This window comes from Heterodontus francisci, chromosome 4 (genome assembly GCF_036365525.1).
Source record: "Heterodontus francisci isolate sHetFra1 chromosome 4, sHetFra1.hap1, whole genome shotgun sequence".
Lineage (NCBI taxonomy): Eukaryota > Metazoa > Chordata > Chondrichthyes > Heterodontiformes > Heterodontidae > Heterodontus > Heterodontus francisci.
The window spans coordinates 10,745,619-10,769,908 of NC_090374.1; the positions used below are offsets into that span (position 1 = coordinate 10,745,619).

A 24,290-nucleotide genomic window follows, 5' to 3' on the forward strand; every position below is an offset into this window, starting at 1 on the left:
TCCTCTTCCCCATTCTCCCCTCTTCCCCATTCTCCCCTCTTCCCCATTCTCCCCTCTTCCCCATTCTCCCCTCTTCCCCATTCTCCCTCTTCCCCTCTTCCCCTCTTCCCCTCTTCCCCTCTTCCCCTCTTCCCCTCTTCCCCTCTTCCCCTCTTCCCTCTTCCCCTCTTCCCCTCTTCCCCTCTTCCCCTCTTCCCTCTTCCCCTCTTCCCCTCTTCCTCTCTTTCCCCCTCCCCCCTCTCTCTCTCTTTCCCCCTCCCCCCCTCTCTCTCTCTTTCCCCCTCCCCCCTCTCTCTCTCTTTCCCCCTCCCCCCCTCTCTCTCTCTTTCCCCCTCCCCCCCTCTCTCTCTCTTTCCCCCTCCCCCCCTCTCTCTCTCTTTCCCCCTCCCCCCCTCTCTCTCTCTTTCCCCCTCCCCCCCTCTCTCTCTCTTTCCCCCTCCCCCCCTCTCTCTCTCTTTCCCCCTCCCCCTCCCCCTCTCTCTTTCCCCCTCCCCCTCCCCCTCTCTCTTTCCCCCTCCCCCTCCCCCTCTCTCTTTCCCCCTCCCCCTCCCCCTCTCTCTTTCCCCCTCCCCCTCCCCCTCTCTCTTTCCCCCTCCCCCTCCCCCTCTCTCTTTCCCCCTCCCCCTCCCCCTCTCTCTTTCCCCCTCCCCCTCCCCTCTCTCTTTCCCCCTCCCCCTCCCCCTCTCTCTTTCCCCTCCCCCTCCCCTCTCTCTTTCCCCCTCCCCCTCCCCCTCTCTCTTTCCCCTGTCCCTCCCCTCTCTCTTTCCCCCTGTCCCTCCCTCTCTCTCTTTCCCCCTGTCCCTCCCTCTCTCTCTTTCCCCCTGTCCCTCCCTCTCTCTCTTTCCCCCTGTCCCTATTCTCCCACTCTCTTTCCCCCTGTCCCTATTCTCCCACTCTCTTTCCCCCTGTCCCTATTCTCCCACTCTCTTTCCCCCTGTCCCTATTCTCCCACTCTCTTTCCCCCTGTCCCTATTCTCCCACTCTCTTTCCCCCTGTCCCTATTCTCCCACTCTCTTTCTCCCCTCTCCCCCTGTCCCTATTCTCCCACTCTCTTTCTCCCCTCTCCCCCTGTCCCTATTCTCCCACTCTCTTTCTCCCCTCTCCCCCTGTCCCTATTCTCCCACTCTCTTTCTCCCCTCTCCCCCTGTCCCTATTCTCCCACTCTCTTTCTCCCCTCTCCCCCTGTCCCTATTCTCCCACTCTCTTTCTCCCCTCTCCCCCTGTCCCTATTCTCCCACTCCCCTCTCCTCCATTCCCCTCTCTATCTCTCTCTCTCTCCCCTCTGCCCCATTCTCCCTCTTCCCTTCCCCCATTCCCCCTCTCCCCCTCTCACCATTCCCTCCTCTCTCTCCCCTCTCCCCATTCCCTCCTCTCTCTCCCCTCTCCCAATTCCCCTCTCCCCATTCCCCCTATCTACCCTTTCCCATTCCCTCCTCCCCCATTCCCCATTTCCCCCCTCTCTCTCCCCTCTCCCTCTCTCCCCTGTCCTCCATTCTCCCCATCTCTCTCTCCCTTCCCCATTCCCCCTCTCTCTCCCCTCTCTCCATTACCCCTCTCTCCCTCTCCCGCCTCTTCCCCATTCCCCCTCTCTCTTGCCTCTACCCCATTCTCCCCTCTCCCCCATTGCCCCTCTCTCTCTCCCCTCTCCCTATACCCCAATCTCCCTTTGTCATCTATCCCCCATTCCCCAGTCGCTTTCTCTCTCTCCCCAAACTCATTTCCCTCTTTCTCTCTCCCCCATCCTGTCTCCCTTTCTCCCCTCTCCTCTCTCACTCCCACCAACCTCCTATTAGTGCCCCCATCGCTGGATTAATTCTATTGCCATGCAATAACAAGTAGAGGAATGTCAAGCTACAGCAGGTTATCAGATAGCTGAGGAATGGTGCTGGAGAGTGGGCTCCTGATTGCTGGGCATTGGGACCAGTTCTGTTTGTGGCCAGAGGAAGCTGTACTAAATGGATGGGTTGCATGACAAAAGGGCTGAGAAGAATATAAGGAGGTTAATTAGTGAGGTGCGGAAGAGTTTAAACTGATGTGTTTGTGTGTGTTTTTATGTTACTGGAATCATACAGCTCACAAGGAGGACATTCGGCCCATCGTCTCTGTACCAGTTTTTTGAAAGAGCTATCCAATTCATTCCACTTCCCTGCTCTTTGCCCCTTAGCCCTGTATTTTTTTCCCTTCAGATATTTATTCAATTCTCTTAAAAGTTACTATTGAATCTGCTACACCGCCCTTTCAGGCAATGCATCCAGATCACAATCATGATAAGGTGCCACATCAAAGGTTATTGTAGGAAATAAAAGCTCATGGTGGAGGGCATAACATATTGGCACAGATAGAAGATTGGTTAGCTAACAGGAAACAGAGAGTAGGCATAAATGGGTCATTTTCTGATTGGCAAGATGTAACGAGTGGTGTGCCACAGGGCTCTGTGCTGGGGCCTCAACTTTTTACAATTTATATAAATGACTTAGATGAAGAGACCAAAGGTATGGGTGGCTAAATATGCTGATGACACAAAGATAGGTAGGAAAGTAGCTTGTGAAGAGGACGTAAGGAGGCTACAAAGGGATATAGATAGGTTAAGTGAGTAGGCAAAGACCTGGCAAATGGAGTGAAATGTTTGGAAAATGTGAAATTGTCCACTTTGGCAGGAAGAATAAAAAAGAAGCATATCATCTAAACGGTGAGAGATTACAGAATTCTGTGATGCAGAGGGATCTGGGTGTCCTAGTGCACGAATCGTAAAAGGTTAGTATGCAGGTACACCACGTAATTAGGAAAGCTAGTAGAATGTTATTGTTTATCGTCAGGGGAATTGAATACAAAAGTAGTGAGGTTATGCTTCAGATATACAGGGCATTGGTGAGACCACATCTGGAGTACTGTGTACAGTACCGATCTCCTTATTTGAGGAAGGATGTAAATGCGTTGGAGGCAGTACAGAAAAGGTTTACTCAACTAATACCTGGAATGGGCGGGCTGTCTTACGAGGAAAGATTGGACAGGCTAGTCTTGTACCCCCTGGAATTTAGAAGAGTAAGAAACAACTTGATTGAAACATATAAGATCCTGAGGGGTCTTGACAGGGTGGATGTGGAAAGGATGTTTCCCTTTGTGGGAGAATCTAGAACTAGAGGTCACTGTTTAAAAATAAGGGGTCGCCCATTTAAGACAGAGATGAGGAGAAATGTTTTCTCTCAGAGGGTTGTGAGTCTTTGGAATTCTCTTCCTCAAAAGTCGGTGGAAGCAGAGTCTTTGAATATTTTTAAGGCAGAGGTAGATAGATTCTTGATAAGCAAGGGGGTGGAAGGTTATCAGGGGTAGGTGGAAATGTGGAGTAATCAGTTCAGCCATGAACTCATTGAATGGCGGAGCAGGCTCAAGGGGCCGAGTGGCCTACTCCTGCTCCTAATTCATATGTTCAAAAGTACAACAACTCGTGTAAAACAAAATGTTTCGCCAAGTCACTTCTGGTTCTTTTGCAAAACACCTGAGATCTGTGTCCTTTGGTTACTTACCTTCAGCCACTGGAAACAATTATCTCCTTATTTACTCTAGCAAAAACATCTATGAAATCTCCTCTTAACTTTCTCTGCTTGAAGAACAATCCCAGCTTCTCCAGTCTCTACATGTAACTGAAGTCCCTTATTCCTGGGACCATTCTAGTAAATCATCTCTGCACCTTCTGCAAGGCCTTGACATTCTTCCTAAACTGTGGTGCCCAGAATTGGACACACTGCTCCAGTTGGGGCCTAACCAGTGATTTATAAAGGTTTAGTATAACTTCCTTGCTTTTGCATTCTATTCGTCTGTTGATAAAGCTAAGGATCCGTATTCATGTTTAACAGCCTTCTCAGCTTGTACTGCCACCTTCCAAGATCTGTCTACATACACCACCAGGTCTCTCTGTTCCTGCACCACCTTTAAAATTTTACTGTTACGTCCAGGTGAGAAGGGGTCTAGGGGTTCCCTCTCAGTTTTGCTTGGTCTAACCCTAACAGGATTTAATTTTAGAAACAGTGTTTTTAGCCACCCTCAGTGAATCCTTGTTCACTGCTTTCCAATTGTAAGGCAAAGGAATCAGACAGGTTTCCTTAGATTTAACAAAGTGATTCTTGACAACGCAGCCGGCCACTGATATCATCAGACCGCGCCAAGCTGCCCACATGTGTAAACGGTCTCCTGCTCTCTGCGCATGTGTTGCGTTCCGGATTGCCAGGACTAGTTGGCACATGCGCATATGACGTCATTGTATTACGCAGGGAGGCGGGGAGAGAGAGGGAGGAGAGAGTGACATTGGTGACGGCGGGTGTGGGTGTGCTCGCTCGCCCTACGCCCCCTCCCCCCCCCCCCCCCCGCCTGCTCGCTCGCTCCCCCCGCCTGCTCGCTCGCTCCCCCCGCCTGCTCGCTCGCTCCCCCCCCACCCGCTTGTTTCCTCCCCGCCCGCTCCCCCGCCCGCTCGTTCGCTAGCTAGCTAGTTACCCATCCTCCTGCCCGTTCGCTCACTCTTTCCAGTCATTGTGTGCTGCCATGTGTTGACTTTGCCTATGTGTGATTATTTGAGCAGCGCCATCTTTAGTCCTGGCAGCTGCCTGAACGTCGCAGACTGACATTTTAGTGGCACAGGCTGCATTGGCGCATGTACCTGTGCAGCACTACCTAGTGGTTGCGTTGTCAGCAAACACAGCCTAGATTTAAACAAGAAAGGTAGAAGTTTATTAATCTTAAACTCTAATCCGGTTAACGACTACAAATATGCGACGCGACCACACTACCATGTTAAACACGCACGCAGAGAGAGAGAGACAGAAAAAGTCGAAAAGAATAACGGGCAAAGGTTTGAGGCAATATCTGGATTATAATTACAGTCCTTTGAGTTCAATGTGCACGCTTCAACTGGCTTCAATGTCGGAGTCTTTTCTCTCTTGAGGTTTACGTGTCTTCGATGGGTCTGGTGGCTTGGGGGAAAGTGAGAGACAGACAGCCAGGACAGAGGCTGTCTTGTTCCAGGTTCAGTTGCAAACGGCATTCTGAATTCAAACTGTCCTGTGTCTAGTTCAAAAGCCTGTCAATCAGTCATGTGACCAGCTGGTTTAACCAGTCCTGTCTTTGGGGATTGTATCATCTGAGCAGACCCTGGAATGTGAGCTTCCTTACACCTTCAACGTCCAGTGATCAAAATCCATTTGGGTTAATTGGATCAGGGAGTAGTTCTTTGTCTCCACGAGCACCATCTCTTTGTATGCAAATGTACTCCAGTCAAAGGGATCTCTTTAAACAAGTAATTTCTTCACTCCAGCAACAGTTTAAAATTAAAGTTCAAATGACGAAATTAATATGCCTCATTCTTGGCAGGTGGGGGTCTGCATGACATGTACCATATATTTTACATTGCCTCTCCTCATTCTTCCTACTAAAATGCATCACTTCATACTGTCTGCATGAAATTTCATCTACCATGTGTCTGCCCATTTTACCAGTCTGTCTGTGCCCTCCTGAAGTCTGTTACTATCCTCCTCACTGTTTACTACATTTCCAAGTTTTGTGTCATCTACAATCTTTGAAAGGATACTCTGTCTCCCCAATTCCTGGTCATTAATATATATCAAAAAGAGCAGTGGTCCTAATTCTTGGAGAACACCACTGTATACTTCCCTCTAGTCTGGAAAACAACCATTCAGCACTATTCTCGGCTTTCTCTTCCTCAGTCAATTTTGTAACTATGCTGCCACTGTCCCTTAAATCTCATCTGGCAGTGTTTCCACACTGCACGCTGCTGTGAGTCCCTTCGATGTTGGCTAACTGCCAACAGAGGTGGGAGGTGGCCCTTAACTTGACCAAAATGGCTTAATTGGCCTCCCAGTGAAGTTGCCAACTGCTATGGTGCCCGTTGTGGATGGTATGGGGGCTGGACAACATCTGGTAGGCCGCCCGACACCACTCCATGCCATTTAGCCTGTTACACCAACCCCCCGCCACACGCCCTGCACCCACCCAACCCCCCACCTCCCTTTCAGCCCATTTCCAAGGGACGGGTAAAATCCAGCCACTGATCAAGAAAGCTCTCGGACACGTTTCAGGAAATCCTCCCTCTCCCTCTTTTCCCTTTATTCTGTCACTATTGCAGTTAATACTAGGATAACGGAAGTCCCCCATTAGCACTGCTCTGTAGTTCTTGCATCTTTCTGTAATTTGCCTGCACATGTGTTCCTCTCTATCACTACCTTTGAGTTCCAGCCAACTAATAGGCAGTAGAAAGTCTTTTTGATAGTTAATCTGAGCGCTAACAGGCCTTGTCTGTCAAGAACACCTCACGTCAGTGATTCTCCTGCTAATGCACAGTCTGAGTATTGGGTTTCCTTTTATAATTACCTGAAGAGAAAAAATTTGCAGGGCTACTAAGAAAAGGAGGGGGAGTGGGACTAAGTGAGTTGCTCTTGCAGAAAGCCAGCACAGGCACGATGGGCTGAATGGCCTCCTTTTGTGCTGTAACCATTCTATGATTCTATGATCTCCTTCCCACTACTTGGTGGCCTACATCATACACCCAGTGGTGTAACAGCTCCTCTGTTGCTCCTTAATTCTGTCTTTAATCCCTCAGCTACATCATCCCTTTCCAGTGCTATAATAGTTCCGTGGATTGATACTGCCACACACCTTCCTATTTTCCTTTCCTAACTTTGTCTGTATCTGTTTAATTGTGCGTTTGTCTGTGTGTATATTTGTGTATGTGTGTGTGTATGAGAGTCTGCATGTGTGTAGGTAAGTATTTTACCTAAGTGCTTGCTAGCTGCAGTATTCTGAGACAAGCCCCTCCCACCATCCTGTCTCCTGTCCTAGCTCCACCCCACTTACCCTCCAATCATTCTTGCTCCCTGGATTGTATGCAAAAGTTGAGTGTGATGATAGGGTTTCCTGTAATGTGTCTGCAATACTGCATTTCAATGTTCGAAAAGGAAGTAAATGATGCAGAGAAGAAACTGCACGTTATCTGTATGGGAGTGCTGGACCAGAGCAGCTAGGAGTGATCATAGCGGGAGTCCAAGATGGTGAGTGTGTCAATGTGTGTGTCTGCTTTGATGTGGGCTTGTGAGTTTGTTGACATGTGTGAATGTGTGTTTGTGAGTGCGTTGATATGATTGAGTTTGTGTTTGTGAGTGTTAACGTGCGAGTATGTTGATGTGTGTTTACATGTGTGAGCATGTGTTTGCAAGTGTGTCAATGTGTGTTTGTGAATGTATTGATTTGTTTGAGTGTGTTGATGTGATTGAGTGTGTGTTTGCAATAGTGTTGATGTGTGTTTGAGTGTTAACGTGCGTGTGTCTTTGTGAGTGTGTTGATGTGTCTTTGTGAGTGTGTTGATGTGTCTTTGTGATCTGTTTGACGTGCATGAGTGTGTTTTTGAGTGTGTTATGTGTTTGTGAGTGTTGACATGCATGTGTTTATAAGTGTGTTGAGGTGTATTTGTGAGTGTGTTGATGTGCGTGAGTGTGTATTTATGAGTGATGGAGTGCGTTGATGTGTGTTGATGTGTATGTGTGGGGTCACACATTTGATTAATATATTATTGTCCTTTCAATGATTGTTTTGGTTTATTTGTTGACTGCTGTTGGATTACTGTTTGGGGATGGTGGAATTTGCATTCAGTATTTAAATATGTGAGCGGGCTGGTACCAGTTTCATTGACAGTTAGTCTTTGTGCACGCACCCTGCAGACTGGATGCTCAGTTCTCCAGGGTGTGTGGTTGAATCTGGCTTCAGGGCTGATCTTGGACAAAGAAACGCTTGTAAGGTCATCACAGGACAATGATAGCTCTTGAATACCTGGCTTTACATCACTGAGCAGGAGAGGGAGAAAGCAAGTGAGATGAACAATTAGATAGATAGATAGACAGACAGATAGATTGAGAAATAGATAGATAAAGTGAGAAAGGGATAGAAAGAGAATTACATAGAATTTACAGCACAGGAACAGGCTATTCGGCCCGACTTGTCCATGCCAGTATTTATACGCTACTCAAGCCTCCATTCGCTGAACTTTATCTCACTCTATCAGGATATCCTTCTCTTCCTTTCTCTCTCATGTGTTTATCTAGCTTCCCCTTAAAGTCATCTATGCTTTTTGCCTCAACTACTCCTTGTCAGATAGAGATAAATGACATATTTATAAGCACAAAAACAGGCCATTTGGCCCAACTGGTCGCTGCTGGTGTTTATGCTCCAGAGCGAGAGAGAAAGAATGAGAGGGGAATATGACAGAGAAATACACAGTAGGTTGTAAGCTAGAAAGAGTGAATGCATGTTCTCTCTACAGTTACTAACTGACTCCCTCTGTATTTCTAGCAGTTTGCTTTTTGTTTCAGATTTCCAGCATTTGCCATTTTTTTTATTCATTCATTCATGGGATGTGGGCATCACTGGCCAGGCCAGCATTTATTGCCCATCCCTAATTGCCCTTGAGAAGGTGGTGGTGAGCTGCCTTCTTGAACTGCTACAGTCCATTTGGAGTAGGTACACCCACAGTGCTGTTAGGAAGGAAGTTCCAGGATTTTGACCCAGCGACAATGAACGAACGGCGATATAGTTCCAAGTCAGGATGGTGTGTGACTTGGAGGGGAACCTGCAGGTGGTGATGTTCCCATGTATTTGCTGCCCTTGTCCTTCTAGTTGGTAGAGGTCGCGGGTTTGGAAGGTTTTATATTTTGCTTTGTGCTTGTAGTCAGACTGTATTGTCATTAAAGCCTGGCTCGGGTATAAAGTGAAAACCCGACGTGGGCCTGACCCGACCACAGCCAACCCGAACCCCAGCCAGTCCCGAGTCCTTCAATTTCTTTTCCTGCCCGACCCGACCCGAAAATATCAAACATGTTATTGATACAGAAAAATAGAATCGCCTCAAAACGTAGATTAAAAAGGAAACAATACAAAACAAAGCCCTAAAATCCATTCACTGGATAAATACGAGCTGAATGATGGAGAGTGGAGAATGAAAGTGACCTTTTGCATGCGGGGGTGGGGTTCAGGGCGGCTGGGGCGTGATATTTCAGTCAAACCAGACAGCATGCATGGGTGTGCAGAAGGTTGATGGGGCTGAACTTCCTCTGGGATTTTGCTGGAACTACGGAGGAAGTTCACTGGTAACCCTGGTAACAGGGCCTCCACTGGATTTATGGCATTGGAGTGGGTCAGTATGTGGGAGGAGTGGGGAGGTGTGGTGCAAACAGAAAACAAATTCACCTGTCTGGCCACCGTCCCATCTTCCACCCTCTGTAAACTTCAGCTCGTCCAAACTGCTCCCCATATCTTGTTTTAACTCATTCACCCATCACCCTTGTGCTTGCTATCCTACACTGGCTCCTGGTCCAGCGATACCTCCATTGTAAAATTCTTATCCTTGTTCTCAAATTCCTCCATGGCCTTGCCCCTCCCTATCTCTGTAATCTCCTCCAGCCCCACCAACCTTGGAGATATCTGCGCTCCTCTAATTCTGACCTCATGCACATCCCCGATTTCTTTGCTCCAACATTGGTGGCCGCGCCTTCAGCTGTGTGGGCCATAACCTCTCAAATTCCCTTCCCAAACCTCTCCGCCTTTCTCTTCTTCTTTAAGATGCTCCTTAAAACCTACCTGTTTGACCATCTGTCCTAATATCTTCTTATGTGGTTCGCTATTAATTTCCTTTTCACATTAGGCTTCTATGAAGTGCCTTGGTACTGTGTTAAGGCGCTGTATGAATGTCAGCCCTCGTGTGGATTTTCTCAGTAGTTCAGTTGGAGATTCTGGCTGATGGTTCCTGCACTCTCCCTTCCCCAATAAAGACTCTTACGTGAACATTAGCATTGTGGGTGTACACTGGGGGCCATGGGATGTTATCCCAGTGAGAGCCAGAGATTTCAGGCCAGTTGGGGGATGATGTGATAAATTTTGGATTATTTGGACATGGCGAGAATGAGAATCTTATCCCTGTTTGAGGCTTTACATGCAACAACTTGTGGACTGACAAGTGCTCGGACAGACTGGTGTCAGTCTTGGCATATACATGAACTTCCAATACTGTTCACATCTTTCTCAAGAATTCACTTATGAGTTTTTATTTATAATCATTCTTAATTATCCCTCCTACTACTGACAAAAAGTCACTATGGGCTGATGTCAGCACAGAACTATGCATTAATCACCTCCTCCCAGACCAATATGAGCATTAGGTAATAGCTCGAGGATTGAGAGTAATATGAATGTTAAAAACAAATCCTGAATCTGGGCTCTGTGCCACTGATCACTCATTCCTCCTGACAGGAGCGTGGGATGTCATTTTGGCTGTGTCATCCCAGACAGTATTGAGAGGGTACAGTATTCAATGTACACCCAGACTGGGGTGAGAGGGTCAGAGTGATTTCCCCCCCCCCCCCCCCACCCCTCCCCGCTCAAAGCGACAGAACAGTCCACAAGTTAACAATGAGGTGAACAATACAAATAACATTCTATGACTTTCTCGTGAATTGTGCGATTGTATTGTGGATGATTGCATCGACATCATGGCCTCAACAGAAATGTGGTTGAGCAGGGATGACAACTTGCCACTCAATGAAGCCTCCACACCTGGCTACATTTTCCACCACTTGCCTCACTAAGACTATCGTGGTAGTGGCATAACATTTATCACCAGATCACACTTTGGCCTGACCCCCTACTCCTCTGACACTTACTCCACCCCTCTCACTTCTCTTTCAAAATCATCATTCTGTACCACCCTCCCAAGTATGATAAAAATTTTATCACTGGAATATGTTAATTGCTTTCCTCCCCCAGCCTCTGTAGCGAATGACTTCTCATCCTCAGTGATTTCAATCTCCATCTCAACTCATCTTGCTGTCTCTCCTCGGAGTTCACTGCCTTCTTATCTCCCTAAATCTCTCCCTCCGTGTAATCTCCCCAGCCCATATTGTCGGCCTTGCTATCTCACATGGTCTTGCTAGTCCCTTCGTATCAATCACAGATAAGGTCATCTCTGATCACCTCCTTGTATCGTTCTCCACCCACATCCCCCTTCCACACTCCAACCCCACCTCATCCTATATCCGTCCCTGAAGAAAAAACTATCTCCCAATTCACTTACAATTGCACTTTCAAAATCCCAATTGGCACTCTATTCACTACAACATATCTGCAGCTCCTGGTTTGCTCAACCGCACCCTCACCTCCACCTTTGATGCCCTAATTACCAATAAAACCATTACTCTCTGTCACCCCGGCCATTCCCCCAATCTGGTCCTCATCCATTGCTACATCTGGTTGGACCACAAGATAACACCCAGATTCTTTTCTCTACTGCAAACTGTCTTGTTAAACCCCTCTCCCCTGTCCCCTCCACCTTCACCTTCAACAATAGGTGCAAGGAGCTCATAGACTTCTTTGTCACTAAGATCAAGACTATCCAATCAGCTGCCTCTGCCGTGTCCCTCCCTTCCACTAGCCCACCCGGCCAAACTTCCTCTAATGCTCCCCCCTGCCCCGGTTCTGAACTCACATCGTTCTCTAGTTTATCTCCTATCTCCCCTCACACCCTATCGAAGCTCATCTTGTCCATGAGACCCACCTCCTGTTCCCTCGAACATATTCCCACTAAACTGCTGATCACTCAACTTCCCCTCCTGGTCCCTATGTTAGCTGATATTGTAAACATTTCTCTCTCTTCAGGAGTTGTTCCTCTCTGCTTTAAATCTGCCATCATCACCCCTCCAAAAATCCAACCCTTGACCTCACTGCCTTGCAAACTATTGTCCCATCTCCAACCTCCCTCTCCCCTCAAAATTCCTTGATCATGTTGTCGCCTTCCAAATCGATTCCCATCTTTCCCGGAACTCCATGTTTGAATCCCTCCAATTAGATTTCTGCCCCTGCCACAGGACCGAAATGTCACATCTCAGGCTGAAAGGAATCACACTTGAAATCATAGCTGTAACTTTAACAAAGATTTAACAAGTGTTTTACTAAAGACTTCTGCAAAATTCTTGCTTACTGCTCTGCTCACTGTGGCTACAAAGGCTATTCGACCTTACAACAACCCCCAGGTCAGATGTTTTCCCTAAAACACAAAGCTACTTTCAGTTTCCCTTCCAAGTACCATATATTCTCTAATACTCAAGCCCACACATACAATCATGACACGAAACAGCTCTTATCAAAGTCACAAATGACATCCTATGTGACTGTAATAAAGGTAAACCCTCCTCGTCCTCGACCTGTCTGCAGCCTTTGACATGGTTGACCACACCATCCTCCTCCAACACCTCTCCACTCTCGTCCAGCTGAATGGGACAGCTCTCACCTGCTTCCATTCTTATTTACATACGAACTAGACGCAGGAGTAGGCTATTTGGCCCCTAAAGCCTGCTCCACCAATTTATAGGATCATGGCTGATCTGTTTGTGGACACAACTCCACTTTCCTGCCTACCCCCGATAACCTTTGACTCCCTTGTTTGTCAAGTGTCTGTCTACCTTTGCCTTAAAAACATTCAATGACACTACCTCCACCGCTCTCCAGAGAAGAGAGTTCCACAGACTCACAACCCTCTGAGTGAAAACATTTCTCCTCCTCTCTGTCTTAAATGGGAGACCCCTTATCTTTAAACTGTGCCCCTTAGTTTTAGTATCTCCCACAAGGGGAAACAACCTTTCCACATCCATCCTGTCAAGTCCCCTCAGGATCTTATGTTTCAATAAAATCACCTCTCATCCTTCTAAACTCCAATGAATACAGACCCAACCTGTCCTCATAAGTAGCCCTCTCATCCAGGAATCAGTCAAGTGAACCTTCTCTGAACTGCTTCCAATGCAATTCTATCCTTTATTAAGTAAGGAAACCAAAACTGTACACAGTACTCTAAATGTCGTCTCACCAATGCCCGATACAATTGTTACAAAGCATCTCTACTTCTTTATTCCATTCCCCTTGCAATAAACGACAACATTGCATTTGCCTTCTTAATGCTGCACCTGCGTACTAACTTTTTGTGTTTCGTGTACTAGGACACCCAGACCCCTCTGCATCTTAGAGTTCTGCAATCTCTCTCTATTTAAATAATATGTTGCTTTTCTATTATTTTTCCACCCAAATTGGGCAAGTTCACACTTTCACACATTATACTCCATCTGCCAAGTCTTTTCCCACTCACTTAAACGCAGCTGGTTTGATCGGCACCCTATCCACCACCTTAAACATTCAGTCCCTCCACCATCAGTGCACAAGATGCATTGCAACAACTCACCGAGCCTCCAGCACCTTCCAAACCCGTGACCTCTACCACCTGGGAGCAAGGGAGCAGCACACACTTGGGAACACCTGAAAGTTCCCCTCACACACCATCCTGACTTGTGCGTCGGTGATGGAGGGAGTGAATGCTTTTGGATGGGGTGCCAATCAAGTGGGCTGCTTTGTCCTGGATGGTGTTGAGATTCTTGAGTGTTGTTGGAGCTGCACCCATCCAGGCAGGTGGAGAGTATTCCATCACACTCCTGACTTGTGCTTTGTTGATGGTGGACAGACTTTGGGGAGTCAGGAGGTGAGTTACTCACCGCAGGATTCCACCGCAGATTTCTGACCTGCTCTTGTAGCCACAGTATTTATATGGCTACTCCAGTTCAGTTTCTGGTCAATAGGGGATTCACTGATTGTAATGCCACTGAACGTCACAGAGTTATACAGCACAGAAACAGGCCCTTCGGCCCATTGTGTCCGTGCCGACCATCAAGCACCTAACTATTCTAATCCCATTTTCCAGCACTTGGCCCATAGCCTTGTATGCTATGGCATTTCAAGTGCTCATCTAAATACTTCTTAAATGTTGTGAGGGTTCCTGCCTCTACCACCTCTTCAGGCAGTGCGTTCCAGATTCCAACCAACCTCTGGGTGAAAATTTTTTTCCTCAAAAATCTCCTCTAAACCTCCTGCCCCTTACCTTAAATCTATGCCCCCTGGTTATTGACCCCTCCACTAAGGGAAAAAGTCTCTTCCTATCTAACCTATTAATGTCCCTCATAATTTTGTATACCTCAATCATGTCTCCCTTCATCCTTCTCTGTTCCAAGGAAAACAACCCTAGCCTTTTCAGTCTCTTCGTAACTGAAATGCTCCAGCCCAGGCAATATCCTGGTGAATCTCCTCTGCACCCTCTCCAGTGCAATCACATCCTTCCTATAGTGTGGTACCCAGAACTGTACACAGTACTCCAGCTGTGGCCTAACTAGCGTTTTATACAGCTCCATCATAACCTCCCTGCTCTTGCATTTATTAGCCGAGACATAGAATATAAGTATCCCATATGCCTTCCTAACCACCTTATCTGCCTGTGCTGCTGCCTTCAGTGATCTATTGACAAGTACACCAAGGTCCTTCTGGCCTTCTGTACTTCCTAGGGTCCTACCACCCATTGTATATTCCCTTACCTTGTTAGGCCTCGCAAAATGCATCAACTCACATTTCTCAGGATTAAATTCCATTTGCCACTGCTCTGCCCATCTTACCAGCCCATCTATATTGTCCTGTAATCTAAGGCTTTCCTCCTCACTATTTACGACTCCACCAATTTTCGTGTCATCTGTGAACTTACTTATCATACCTCCTATATTCACATCTAAATCATTAATGTACACTACAAACAGCAAGGGTCCCAGCACTGATCCCTGCGGTACACCACTGGTCACAGGCTTCCACTCGCAAAAACAACCCTCGACCATTATCCTCTGCCTCCTGCCACTAAGCCAATTTTGGATCCAATTTGCCAAATTGCTCTAGATCCCATGGGCTCTTAACTACTTAGCCAATCTCCCATGCGGGACCTTATCAAAAGCCTTACTGAAGTCTATGTAGACTACATCAACTGCTTTACCCTCATCTACACATCTAGTCACCTCCTCGAAAAATGCAATCAAGTTAGTTAGACACAATCTTCCCCTGACAAAGCCATGCTGACTATCCCTGATTATTCCCTGCCTCTCCAATTGGAGATTAATCCTGTACCTCAGAATTTTTTCCAATAGTTTCCCAACCACTGATGTTAAACTCACCGGCCTGTAATTACCTAGTTTATCCCTGCTACCCTTCTTGAATAATGGTATCACATTCGCAGTCCTCCAATCCTCTGGCTCCTCTCCCGTGGCCAGAGAGGAACTGAAAATTTGTTTCAGAGCCCCTGCTGTCACCTTCCTTGCCTCACATAACAGCCTGGGATACATCTCATCTGGGCCCTCGGGATTTATCCACTTTTAAGCCCGCTAAAATATCTAATACTTCCTCCCTTTCAATGTTAATATGTTCAAGTATATCACAATCCCCCTCCCTGATCTCTACACCTACTTCGTCATTCTCCACAGTGAAAACAGATGAAAAGTAATCATTTAAAACCTCACCTATGTTCTCCGGCTCCACACACACATTGCCACTTTGGTCCCTACTCTTTCCCTGGTTATCCTCTTGCCCTTAATATACTTATAAAACACCTTAGTATTTTCCCTTATCTTGCCTGCCAGTGTTTTTTCATGTCCCCTCTTTGCTCTCCTAATTACTTTTTAAGTACCCCTCCCTACATTTTCTATGCCCCTCTAATGCCTCTGCTGTTTTCAGCGCTCCGAAACTGCCATAAGCCTCCTTTATTTTCCTGATCCAATACTCTATATCCCTTGACATCCAGGGTTCCCTGGACTTGTTGGTCCTACCCTTCACCTTAACAGGTACATGTTGTCTCTGAACCCTCACTATTTCCTCTTTGAATGACTCCCACTGGCCTGATGTAGACTTTCCTACACTTAGCTGCTCCCAGTCCACTTTGGCCACATCTTGTTTTATCAAATTGAAATCGGCCTTCCCCCAATTCAGTACCTTTATTTCTGGCCCGTCTTTGTCCTTTTCCATAACTACCTTAAATCTTAGAGTTATGGTTACTGTCCCCGAAATGCTCCCCCACTGACACTTCTACCATTTGTCCAGCTTCATTCCCTAGGATTAGGTCCAGTACTGCCCCTTCTCTTGTAGGACTTTCTACGTACTAGCTCAAAAAGCTCTCCTGTATGTGTTTTAAGAATTCCTCTCCCTTTAAGCTTTTGCACTAAAACTATCCCAGTTGATATTAGGTAAATTGAAATCCCCTATTATTACCCTATTATTTTTACACCTCTCTGAGATTTGCCCACATATCTGCTCCTCTATCTCTCCCTGATTGTTTGGAGGCCTGTAGTACACACGCAGCCAAGTGATTGCCCCTTTTTTGTTCTTAAGTTCTACCCATATGGCCTCATTTGAAGAACCTTCGAAGATATCATCCCTCCTTGCTGCAATAATTGACTCCTTGATCGATAGTGCAATACCACCTCCTCTTTTATCTCCTCCCCTGTCACGCCTGAAGATTCTATACCCTGGAATATTGAGTTGCCAGTCCTGCTCCTCCCTCCGCCATGTCTCCGTGATAGTAATAATATCATAATCCCATGTGCTAATCAATACCCTCAATTCATCTGCCTTATTAGTAAGACTCCTTGCATTAAAGTAAATGCAATCCAGCCTTGCATTTTTCACTTGTGCCTTAACAGGTCTATATTTGCTCTGCTTTCAGACTGATACAGTTTCTCTTCTATAGTTGGCTGTGCCTCACCCCCTACTGTAACTCCACTCTGTGTCCCATTCCCCTGCCAAATTAATTTAAACCCCCCCCCCCCCCCAACAGCACGAGCAAACCTCCCAGCAAGGATTTTGTTCCCATTCCGGTTCAGGTGCAACCCATCCAACTTGTACAGGTCCCATCTTTGCCAGAAACAGACCCAGTGATCCAGGAAACTAAAGCCCTCCCTCTTGCACCATCTCTTCAGCCACACATTGCTCTATCCTCCTATTCCTATACTCGCTAGAACATGGCACAGGGAGTAATCCAGAGATTATAACCTTTGAGGTCCTGCTTTTTAATCTGCTACCTAGCTCCCTAAATTCTTGTTGCAGGACCTCATCCCTCTTTCTACCTATGTCGTTGTTACCAATGTGTACCATGACCACTGACTGCTCACCCTCCCCCTTCGGAATGTCCTGCAGCCGCTCCGAGACATCCTTGACCCTAGCACCGGGGTGGCAACATCCCACCCTGGAGTCTGGTTTGCGGCCACGGAAATGCCTATCTGCACCCCTTACAATAGAATCCTCTATCATTATGGCTCTTCCAACCTTTTCCCTCCCCTGCTGTGCAGCAGAGCCCTCCATGGTGCCACGAACCTGGCTGTTGCTGCTTTCCCCTGGGAGGTCATTCCCCCTAATAGTATCCAAAGTGGTATATCTGTTTTGAGAGGGGGATGGACACAGTGGACTCCTGCACTACCTGCTTGCGCCTTCTACTCCGTCTGGTGGTCACCCATCCCTTTTCTGCCTGTGCAGCCATTAACTGTGGTGTGACCACCTCGCTAAACATGCTATCCATGACGTCCTCAGCATCGCGGATGCTCCACAGTGAATTCACCCGCAGCTCCAGCTCCATAATGCGGGCAGTCAGTAGCTGCAGATGGATACACTTCCTGCACACATGGTCGTCAGAGACACTGGAAGCGTCCCTGATTTCCCACATAGCGCAGGAGGAGCATATCACGGGGCTGAGTTCTCCTGTCATGACTTACCTTTAGATTAATTAGTTACTCCCTTAATTAAAAAATACTAATTACACGAGGGGCCTTGTCCTGCCCACTACAATCTAAAGTCCTTAATAAGTTACACTGAATTAAAAAAAACACTTTAGTAGTACTCACCTTATCACTAGAGGTATTTTTTTCAGCAAAAAAAACTTTCCCCTTATTTTTTAGGCTATTTAAATGCACTAACAGCTGCTACTCACCCAACCAATCACCTTGCAGATTTCCCGTGATGTCACTAAGTTTTTTTTCGAGTCTCAGCGCGCGCCGAGAGAGAGAGCAGGTCCGACCAGCCGCCACCGCTCCTGTCTTCAGGTAAGTGAGGGTCTCGAGCCCCGCACTCTCTTTTACAGCTCCCGCTCCAGATCAGCTTCCACCCAGGTCCGCCAGCCGCCACCGCTCCTGTCTTCAGATAAGTGGGAGGGTAAATGTCAAGGGGAGATGATTAGATTCTCTCTTGTTGGAGATGGTCATTGCCTGGCACTTGTGTGGCGCAAATGTTACTTGTCATTTATCAGGCCAAAACCTGGATATTGTCCAGGTCTTGCTGCATTTCTACACGGACTGCTTCAGTATCTGAGGAGTCATGAATGGTGCTGAACATTGTGCAATCATCAGTCAACATCCTCACTTCTGACCTTATGATTGAAGGAAGGTCATTGATGAAGCAGCTGACGATGGTTGGGCCTAGGACACTACCCTGAGAAACTCTCAGTGCTGGAGCTGAGATGATTGAACCATCTTCCTTTGTCCTCGGTACAATTCCAACCAGTGGAGTGCTTTCCCCCAATTCCCACTGACCTCAGTTTTGCTAGGGCTCCTTGATGACATACTTGGTCAAATGATGCCTTGATGTCAAGGACAGTCACTCTCACCTCACCTTTGACTACAGCCCTTTTGTCCATGTTTGAACCAAGGGTGTAATGAGGTCAGGAGCCGAGTGGCCCCGGCAGGACCCAAACTGTGGGGGAGGATTCTTTGTTAATCTCCCCTTTTTTCTCTGGGACACTCCTACCTCCAGGTGGTTGTGCAGACTTGACTGCACTCTCCTGTGGCACTTTGACTAGGTGAGGCATCACTCTCAGAATTTCTGTGCTCCCTGGCGGTCTCTCTTTGTCTCTGGTAGGTTCCTGTAAATGCTGTAAGCAGCTCTGGTGGGGTGCTTCTTGAGTCTGCATTTTCATAGGAAGATGTGAGGTCTAACTTTTCACATTCGTCTGGGTTGGTTGACCAGACAGTATGGGGTTTTCATCTGGGATTCTTCCCGGACTTCCTTTAACCTGCACTCTTGGTCACTTTTTTCTCTTCTGTTTCTAAACCTTTGCCAGCCTTGTGCCTGCCTGTCCCCTTTTGTTCATGGCGGGGGTCCCTTACAGTTCACCAGCCCTTTCCCTGGAGGGTCCTCCTGACACCAGTACAGAACTTAGGGGTGCAGGCTTCACTGTAGGTTGGGAAACCCCAACCTACACTTGTGGCAACTCCTGCAGTATCCACTACATCTTTGTGGAGTTTTGGCCAGTCGAACTACTGTCTTATGTGGGCTTTGGTCTTTCGTATATCAGCATGTACAGCCACTGTAGTCTCGTGGGCCCTTATTAATATTTCTCCCCGGCACCTCTGTGGCATCACTAACGGCTGAACTACTGCCCACTCCTTACCCTGAGGTCTGTGAGGAGAACTCCATTTCCTCATCAGTACCTCATTCTTTAAATAGTAGCAATCAGGGACTCCCTCTGCTTCACTTTCAGACTGGGCAGACTGTGCTAACTCTCCCAATACTGGGTTGGCTCACTGAGCCTCAGCTAGGGAAAATCCATTTAATTCATTCCGTGGGTCTCCTAACTTTCCACGGAAAGTCTCGGACAGGCAGACCTCATGGTCATCTGCCTGCAGTGCCAATGCGGTCTCCTCTGGGGGAGCTGGTTTGATCATGGCCTGATCCACTACACATTCAGGGACTCTGCAGGAGATCATCTCCTTCCACGGCCCTATCTCTCTGACCTCCTGCTGTCTTCCTTTCATTACTGGGGGGGGTCTGCTACCTTCACCCCCGCCAGATCATTACCTAGGAGCAGGTCAACTCTGTCCAATGCCTTCTGTCGTTTATTGATATCACGCGGAGTGAATCGAATTGGCTGAAGTCTGGCATCTGTGATGCTGGGAACTTCAGGAGGAGGCCAAGTTGGATCATCAACTCGGCACTTCTGGCTGAAGATTGTTGCAAATGCTTCAGCCTTATCATTTGCTCTGATGCGCTGGGCTCCCCCATCATTGAGGATCGGGATATTTGTGGAGCCACCTCCTCCAATTAGTTGTTTAATTGTCCAGCACCATTCATGGTTGGATGTGGCAGGACTGCAGAGCTCAGATCTGATCCATTGGTGATGGGATCGCTTAGCTCCGTCTGTCGCATGTTGCTTATGCAGTTTGGTACGCAACAAGTCCTCTGTTGTAGCTTCACCAGGTTGACGCCTCATTTTGAGGTATGCCTGGTGCTGTTCCTGGCACTCCAGCACTCTTCATTGAACCAGGGTTGGTCTCCTGGCTTGATGGTAATGGTAGAGTGGGGGATATGCCGGGCCGTGAGGTTACAGATTGTGGATGAGTACAATTCTGCTGCTGCTGATGGCCCACAGTGCCTCATGGATGCCCAGTTTTGCATTGCTAGATCTGTTCGAAATCTATCCCATTTAGCATGGTGATAGTGCGACATAACACGATGGACGGTATCCTCAATGTGAAGGCAGGACTTCGTCTCCACAAGGACTGTGCGGTCGTCTCTCCTACCAATACTGTCATGGACAGGTGCATCTGTGGCAGGCAGATTGGTGAGGACGAGGTCAAGTATGTTTTTCCCTCGTGTTGGTTCCCTCACCACCTGCCGCAGACCCAGTCTAGCAGATCTGTCCTTTAGGACTCGGCCAGATCGGTCAGTAGTGGTGCTACCGAACCACTCTTGGTGATGGACATTGAAGTCCCCCACCCAGAGTACATTCTGTGCCCTTGCCACCCTCAGTGATTCCTCCAAGTGATGTTCAACATGGAGGAGTAATGACTCATCAGCTGAGGGAGGGCGTTAGGTGGTAACACACAAGAAGCTCGACACCATCCAGAACAAAGCACCCCATCCACAAACATTCACTCCCTCCACCACCAACGCACAGTGGCAACAGTGTGTACCATCTACAAGATGCACTGCAGCAACACACCAAGGCTCCTTAGACAGCACCTTCCAAACCCGTGACCTCGACCACCTCGAAGGACAAGGGCAGCAGATACATGGGAACACCACCACCTGCAAGTTCCCTTCCAAGTCACACACCATCCTGACTTGGAACTAGATCACCGTTCCTTCACTGTCGCTGGGTCAAAATCCTGGAACTCCATTCCTAACAGCACTGTGGGTGTACCTACCCCACATGGACTGCAGCGGTTCAAGAAAGCAGCTCACCACCACCTTCACAACGGCAATACTTTGCTTCAGTATTCACTAGTGAGAGGGACTTGGACGTTTGTGAGGACAATGTGAAACAGGCTGATATGCTTGAACAGGTTGATGTTAAGAAGGAGGATGTGCTGGAAATATTGAAAGACATGAGGATAGATAGGTCCCCAGGGCCAGACGGGATATACCCAAGGTTATTACGAGAAGCAAGGGAAGAGATTGCTGCGCCTTTGGCGATGTTCTTTGCGTCCTCACTGTCCACTGGAGTAGTACCAGATGAGTGGAGGGTGGCAAATGTTATTCCCTTGTTCAAGAAAGGGAAAAGGGATAACCCTGGGAATTACAGACCAGTCAGTCTTATGTCGGTGGTGGGCAAATTATTGGAGAGGATTCTGAGGGACAGGATTTATGATTATTTGGAAAAGCATAGTTTGATTAGAGATAGTCTGCATGGCTTTGTGAGGGGCAGGTCATGCCTCACAAACCTTATTGAATTCTTTGAGGATGTGACAAAACACATTGAAGGAAGAGCAGGAGGTTTCCTTGCCCATGTTTGACCTGATGCCATGAGACTTCATGGTGTCTGGAGTTGATGTTGAGGACTCCCAGGGCAGCTCCCTTCCACCTCTGCTGGGTCTGTCCTGCCGGTGGGACAGGACATACCACGGGATAGTGATGGCAGTGTCTGGAACATTGTCTGTAAGGTATGATTCCATGAGTGTGGCTATGTCAGGCTGTTGCTTGACTGGTCTGTGGGACAGCTCTCCCAACTTTGGCACAAGCCCCAAGATGTTAGTAAGGAGGACTTTACAGGGTCGACAGGACTAGGTATGCTGTTGTCGTTTCGGTGCCTAGGTCGATGACGGGTGGTCCGTCCGGGTTCATTCCTTTTTATTGACTTCGTAGTGGTTAGATACAACTGAGTGGCTTGCTAGGCCATTTCAGAGGGCATGTAAGAGTCAATCACATTGCTGTGGGTCTGGAGTCACATGTAGGCCAGACCAGGTAAGGACAGCAGACATCCTTCCTTGAAGGGCATTAATGAAGTATTTGCAACAATCTTCAGCTAGAAGTGCCGAGTTGATTATCCATCTCGGCCTCCTCCTGAAGTCCCCAGCATCACAGATACCAGTCTTCAATCAATTCGGTTCACTCTACGTGATATCAAGAAATGACTGAAGGCACTGGATACTGCAAAGACTATGGGCCCTGACAACATATCGGCAATATTACTGAAGACCTGTGCTTTAGAACTTGCCGTGCCCCTAGCCAAGCTGTTCCAGTACAGCTACAACACTGGCATCTACCCGGCAATGTGGAAAATTGTCCAGGTATGTCCTATACACAAAAAGCAGGACAAGTCCAACCCAGCCAATTACTGCCTCATCAGTCTACTGTCAATCATCAGTAAAGTGATGGAAGGTGTCTTCAACAGTTCCATCAAGCAGCACTTGCTTAGCAATAACCTGCTCAGTGATGCTCAGTTCAGGTTCCGCCAGGGCCACTCAGCTCCTGATCTCATTACACCCTTGGTTCAAACATGGACAAAAGAGCTGAAGTAAAGAGGTGAGGTGAGAGTGACTGCCCTTGGCATCAAAGCAGCATTTGACCAAGTATGGCATCAAGGAGCCATAGCAAAACTGAAGTCAATGGGAATCAGGAGGAAAACCCTCCGCTGGTTGGAGTCATACCTAATGCAAAGGAAGATGGCTGTGGTTGTTGGAGGTCAATCATCTGAGCTCCAGGACATCACTGCAGGGTTTCCTCAGGGTAGTGTCCTCGAACCAGCCATTTTCAGCTGCTTCTTGAATGACCTTCCTTCGATCATAAGCTCAGAAGTGGGGACGTTCGCTGATGATTGCACAATGTTTAGCACCTTTCACGACTCCTCAGATACTGAAGCAGTCCGTGTAGAAATGCAGCAATACCTGGACAATATCCAGGCTTGGGCTAATAAGTGGCAAGTAACATTTGCGCCACAAGTGCCAAGCAATGACCATCTCAAACAAGACAGAATCTAACCATCTCCCCTTGACATTCAATGGCATTAGCATCGCTGAATCTCCCACTATCAACATCCTAGGGGCTACCATTGACCAGAAACTGAACTGGAGTAGCCATATAAATATCTTGGCTACAAGAGCAGATCAGAGGCTAGGAATCCTGCGGCGAGTAACTTACCTCCTGACTCCCCAAAGCCTGTCCACCATCTACATGGCACAAGTCAGGAGTGTGATGGAATACTCTCCAACTCTCCACTTGCCTGGATGGGTGCAGCTCCAACAACACTCAAGAAGCTCGACACCATCCAGGGCAAGGCAGCTCACGTGACTGGCACCCCATCTACAAACATCCACTTCCTCATCACCAACGCACAGTGGCAGCAGTGTGTACCATCTGCAAGATGCACTGCAGCAATGCACCAAGGCTCCTTGGACAACACCTTCCAAACCCGCGACCTCTACCAACTAGAAGGACAAGGGCAGCAAATGCATGGGAATATCACCATCTGCAAGTTCCCGTCCAAGTCACACACCATCCTGACTTGGAACTATATCATTGTTCCTTCACTGTTGCTGGGTCAAAATCCTGGAACACCCTTCCTACTCACATGGACTGCAGCGGTTCAAGAAGGCAGCTCACCACCACCTTCTCAAGGGCAATTAGGGATGGGCAATAAATCTGGCCTGACCAGCGACGCCCACATCCCATGAATGAATTTTTTAAAAATGCCTATGGTCACCGGTCCAGAAACTAGGTTGCACTTCAGGTGCACCCGGTGTACATGGACAGGCATATACTGCCCTCCAATACTATTCACCACCGTTTTGGTATTCATTGCACTCTCTAGGGTAAAAGCCTTTTCCCGGTAAAAGGGATCTCGTGGCCCCTGTGTCCCTGAGAATTACTATGGGCTTGCTTTCCCCACTCGAGGGACATGGGGTTACTTTCCCTTCAAACACAAAACCCTGATAGCCTTCAGGAATCCTATTAACTTTTCCTGCACTGGCCGTAGTAAGCTTCCTGGGTTGCACTCTTACTGCAGATAAAGCCACAGCTTGTTCTGTGTTTGCCATCAAGGTCCCACTTTCACTGAGCGGATGTGCCCTGATTAATCCTACCGGTTTTCCCTTTATTTTCCAGCAGTTAGCTTTTAAATGCCCTGCCTTATTACG

General features: G+C 47.7%; 1 protein-coding gene across 4 annotated transcripts in view; it reads left to right on the forward strand.

Moving 5' to 3' along the window:
- Nucleotides 1–6,950: 6,950 nt before the first annotated feature.
- The window catches only part of LOC137368887 (FYN-binding protein 1), a 309,548-nt gene continuing 292,208 nt past the window's right edge, over nucleotides 6,951–24,290 (forward strand). The window contains exon 1 of one of the 4 annotated variants that reach the window (XM_068029127.1): nucleotides 6,951–7,055. In XM_068029127.1, coding sequence (XP_067885228.1) covers nucleotides 7,053–7,055 — 3 coding nt within the window. In that variant the 5' untranslated portion in view covers nucleotides 6,951–7,052. The remainder of the gene's footprint in view (nucleotides 7,056–24,290) is intronic. The other 3 variants (XM_068029131.1, XM_068029126.1, XM_068029130.1) reach the window with 3 other exon arrangements.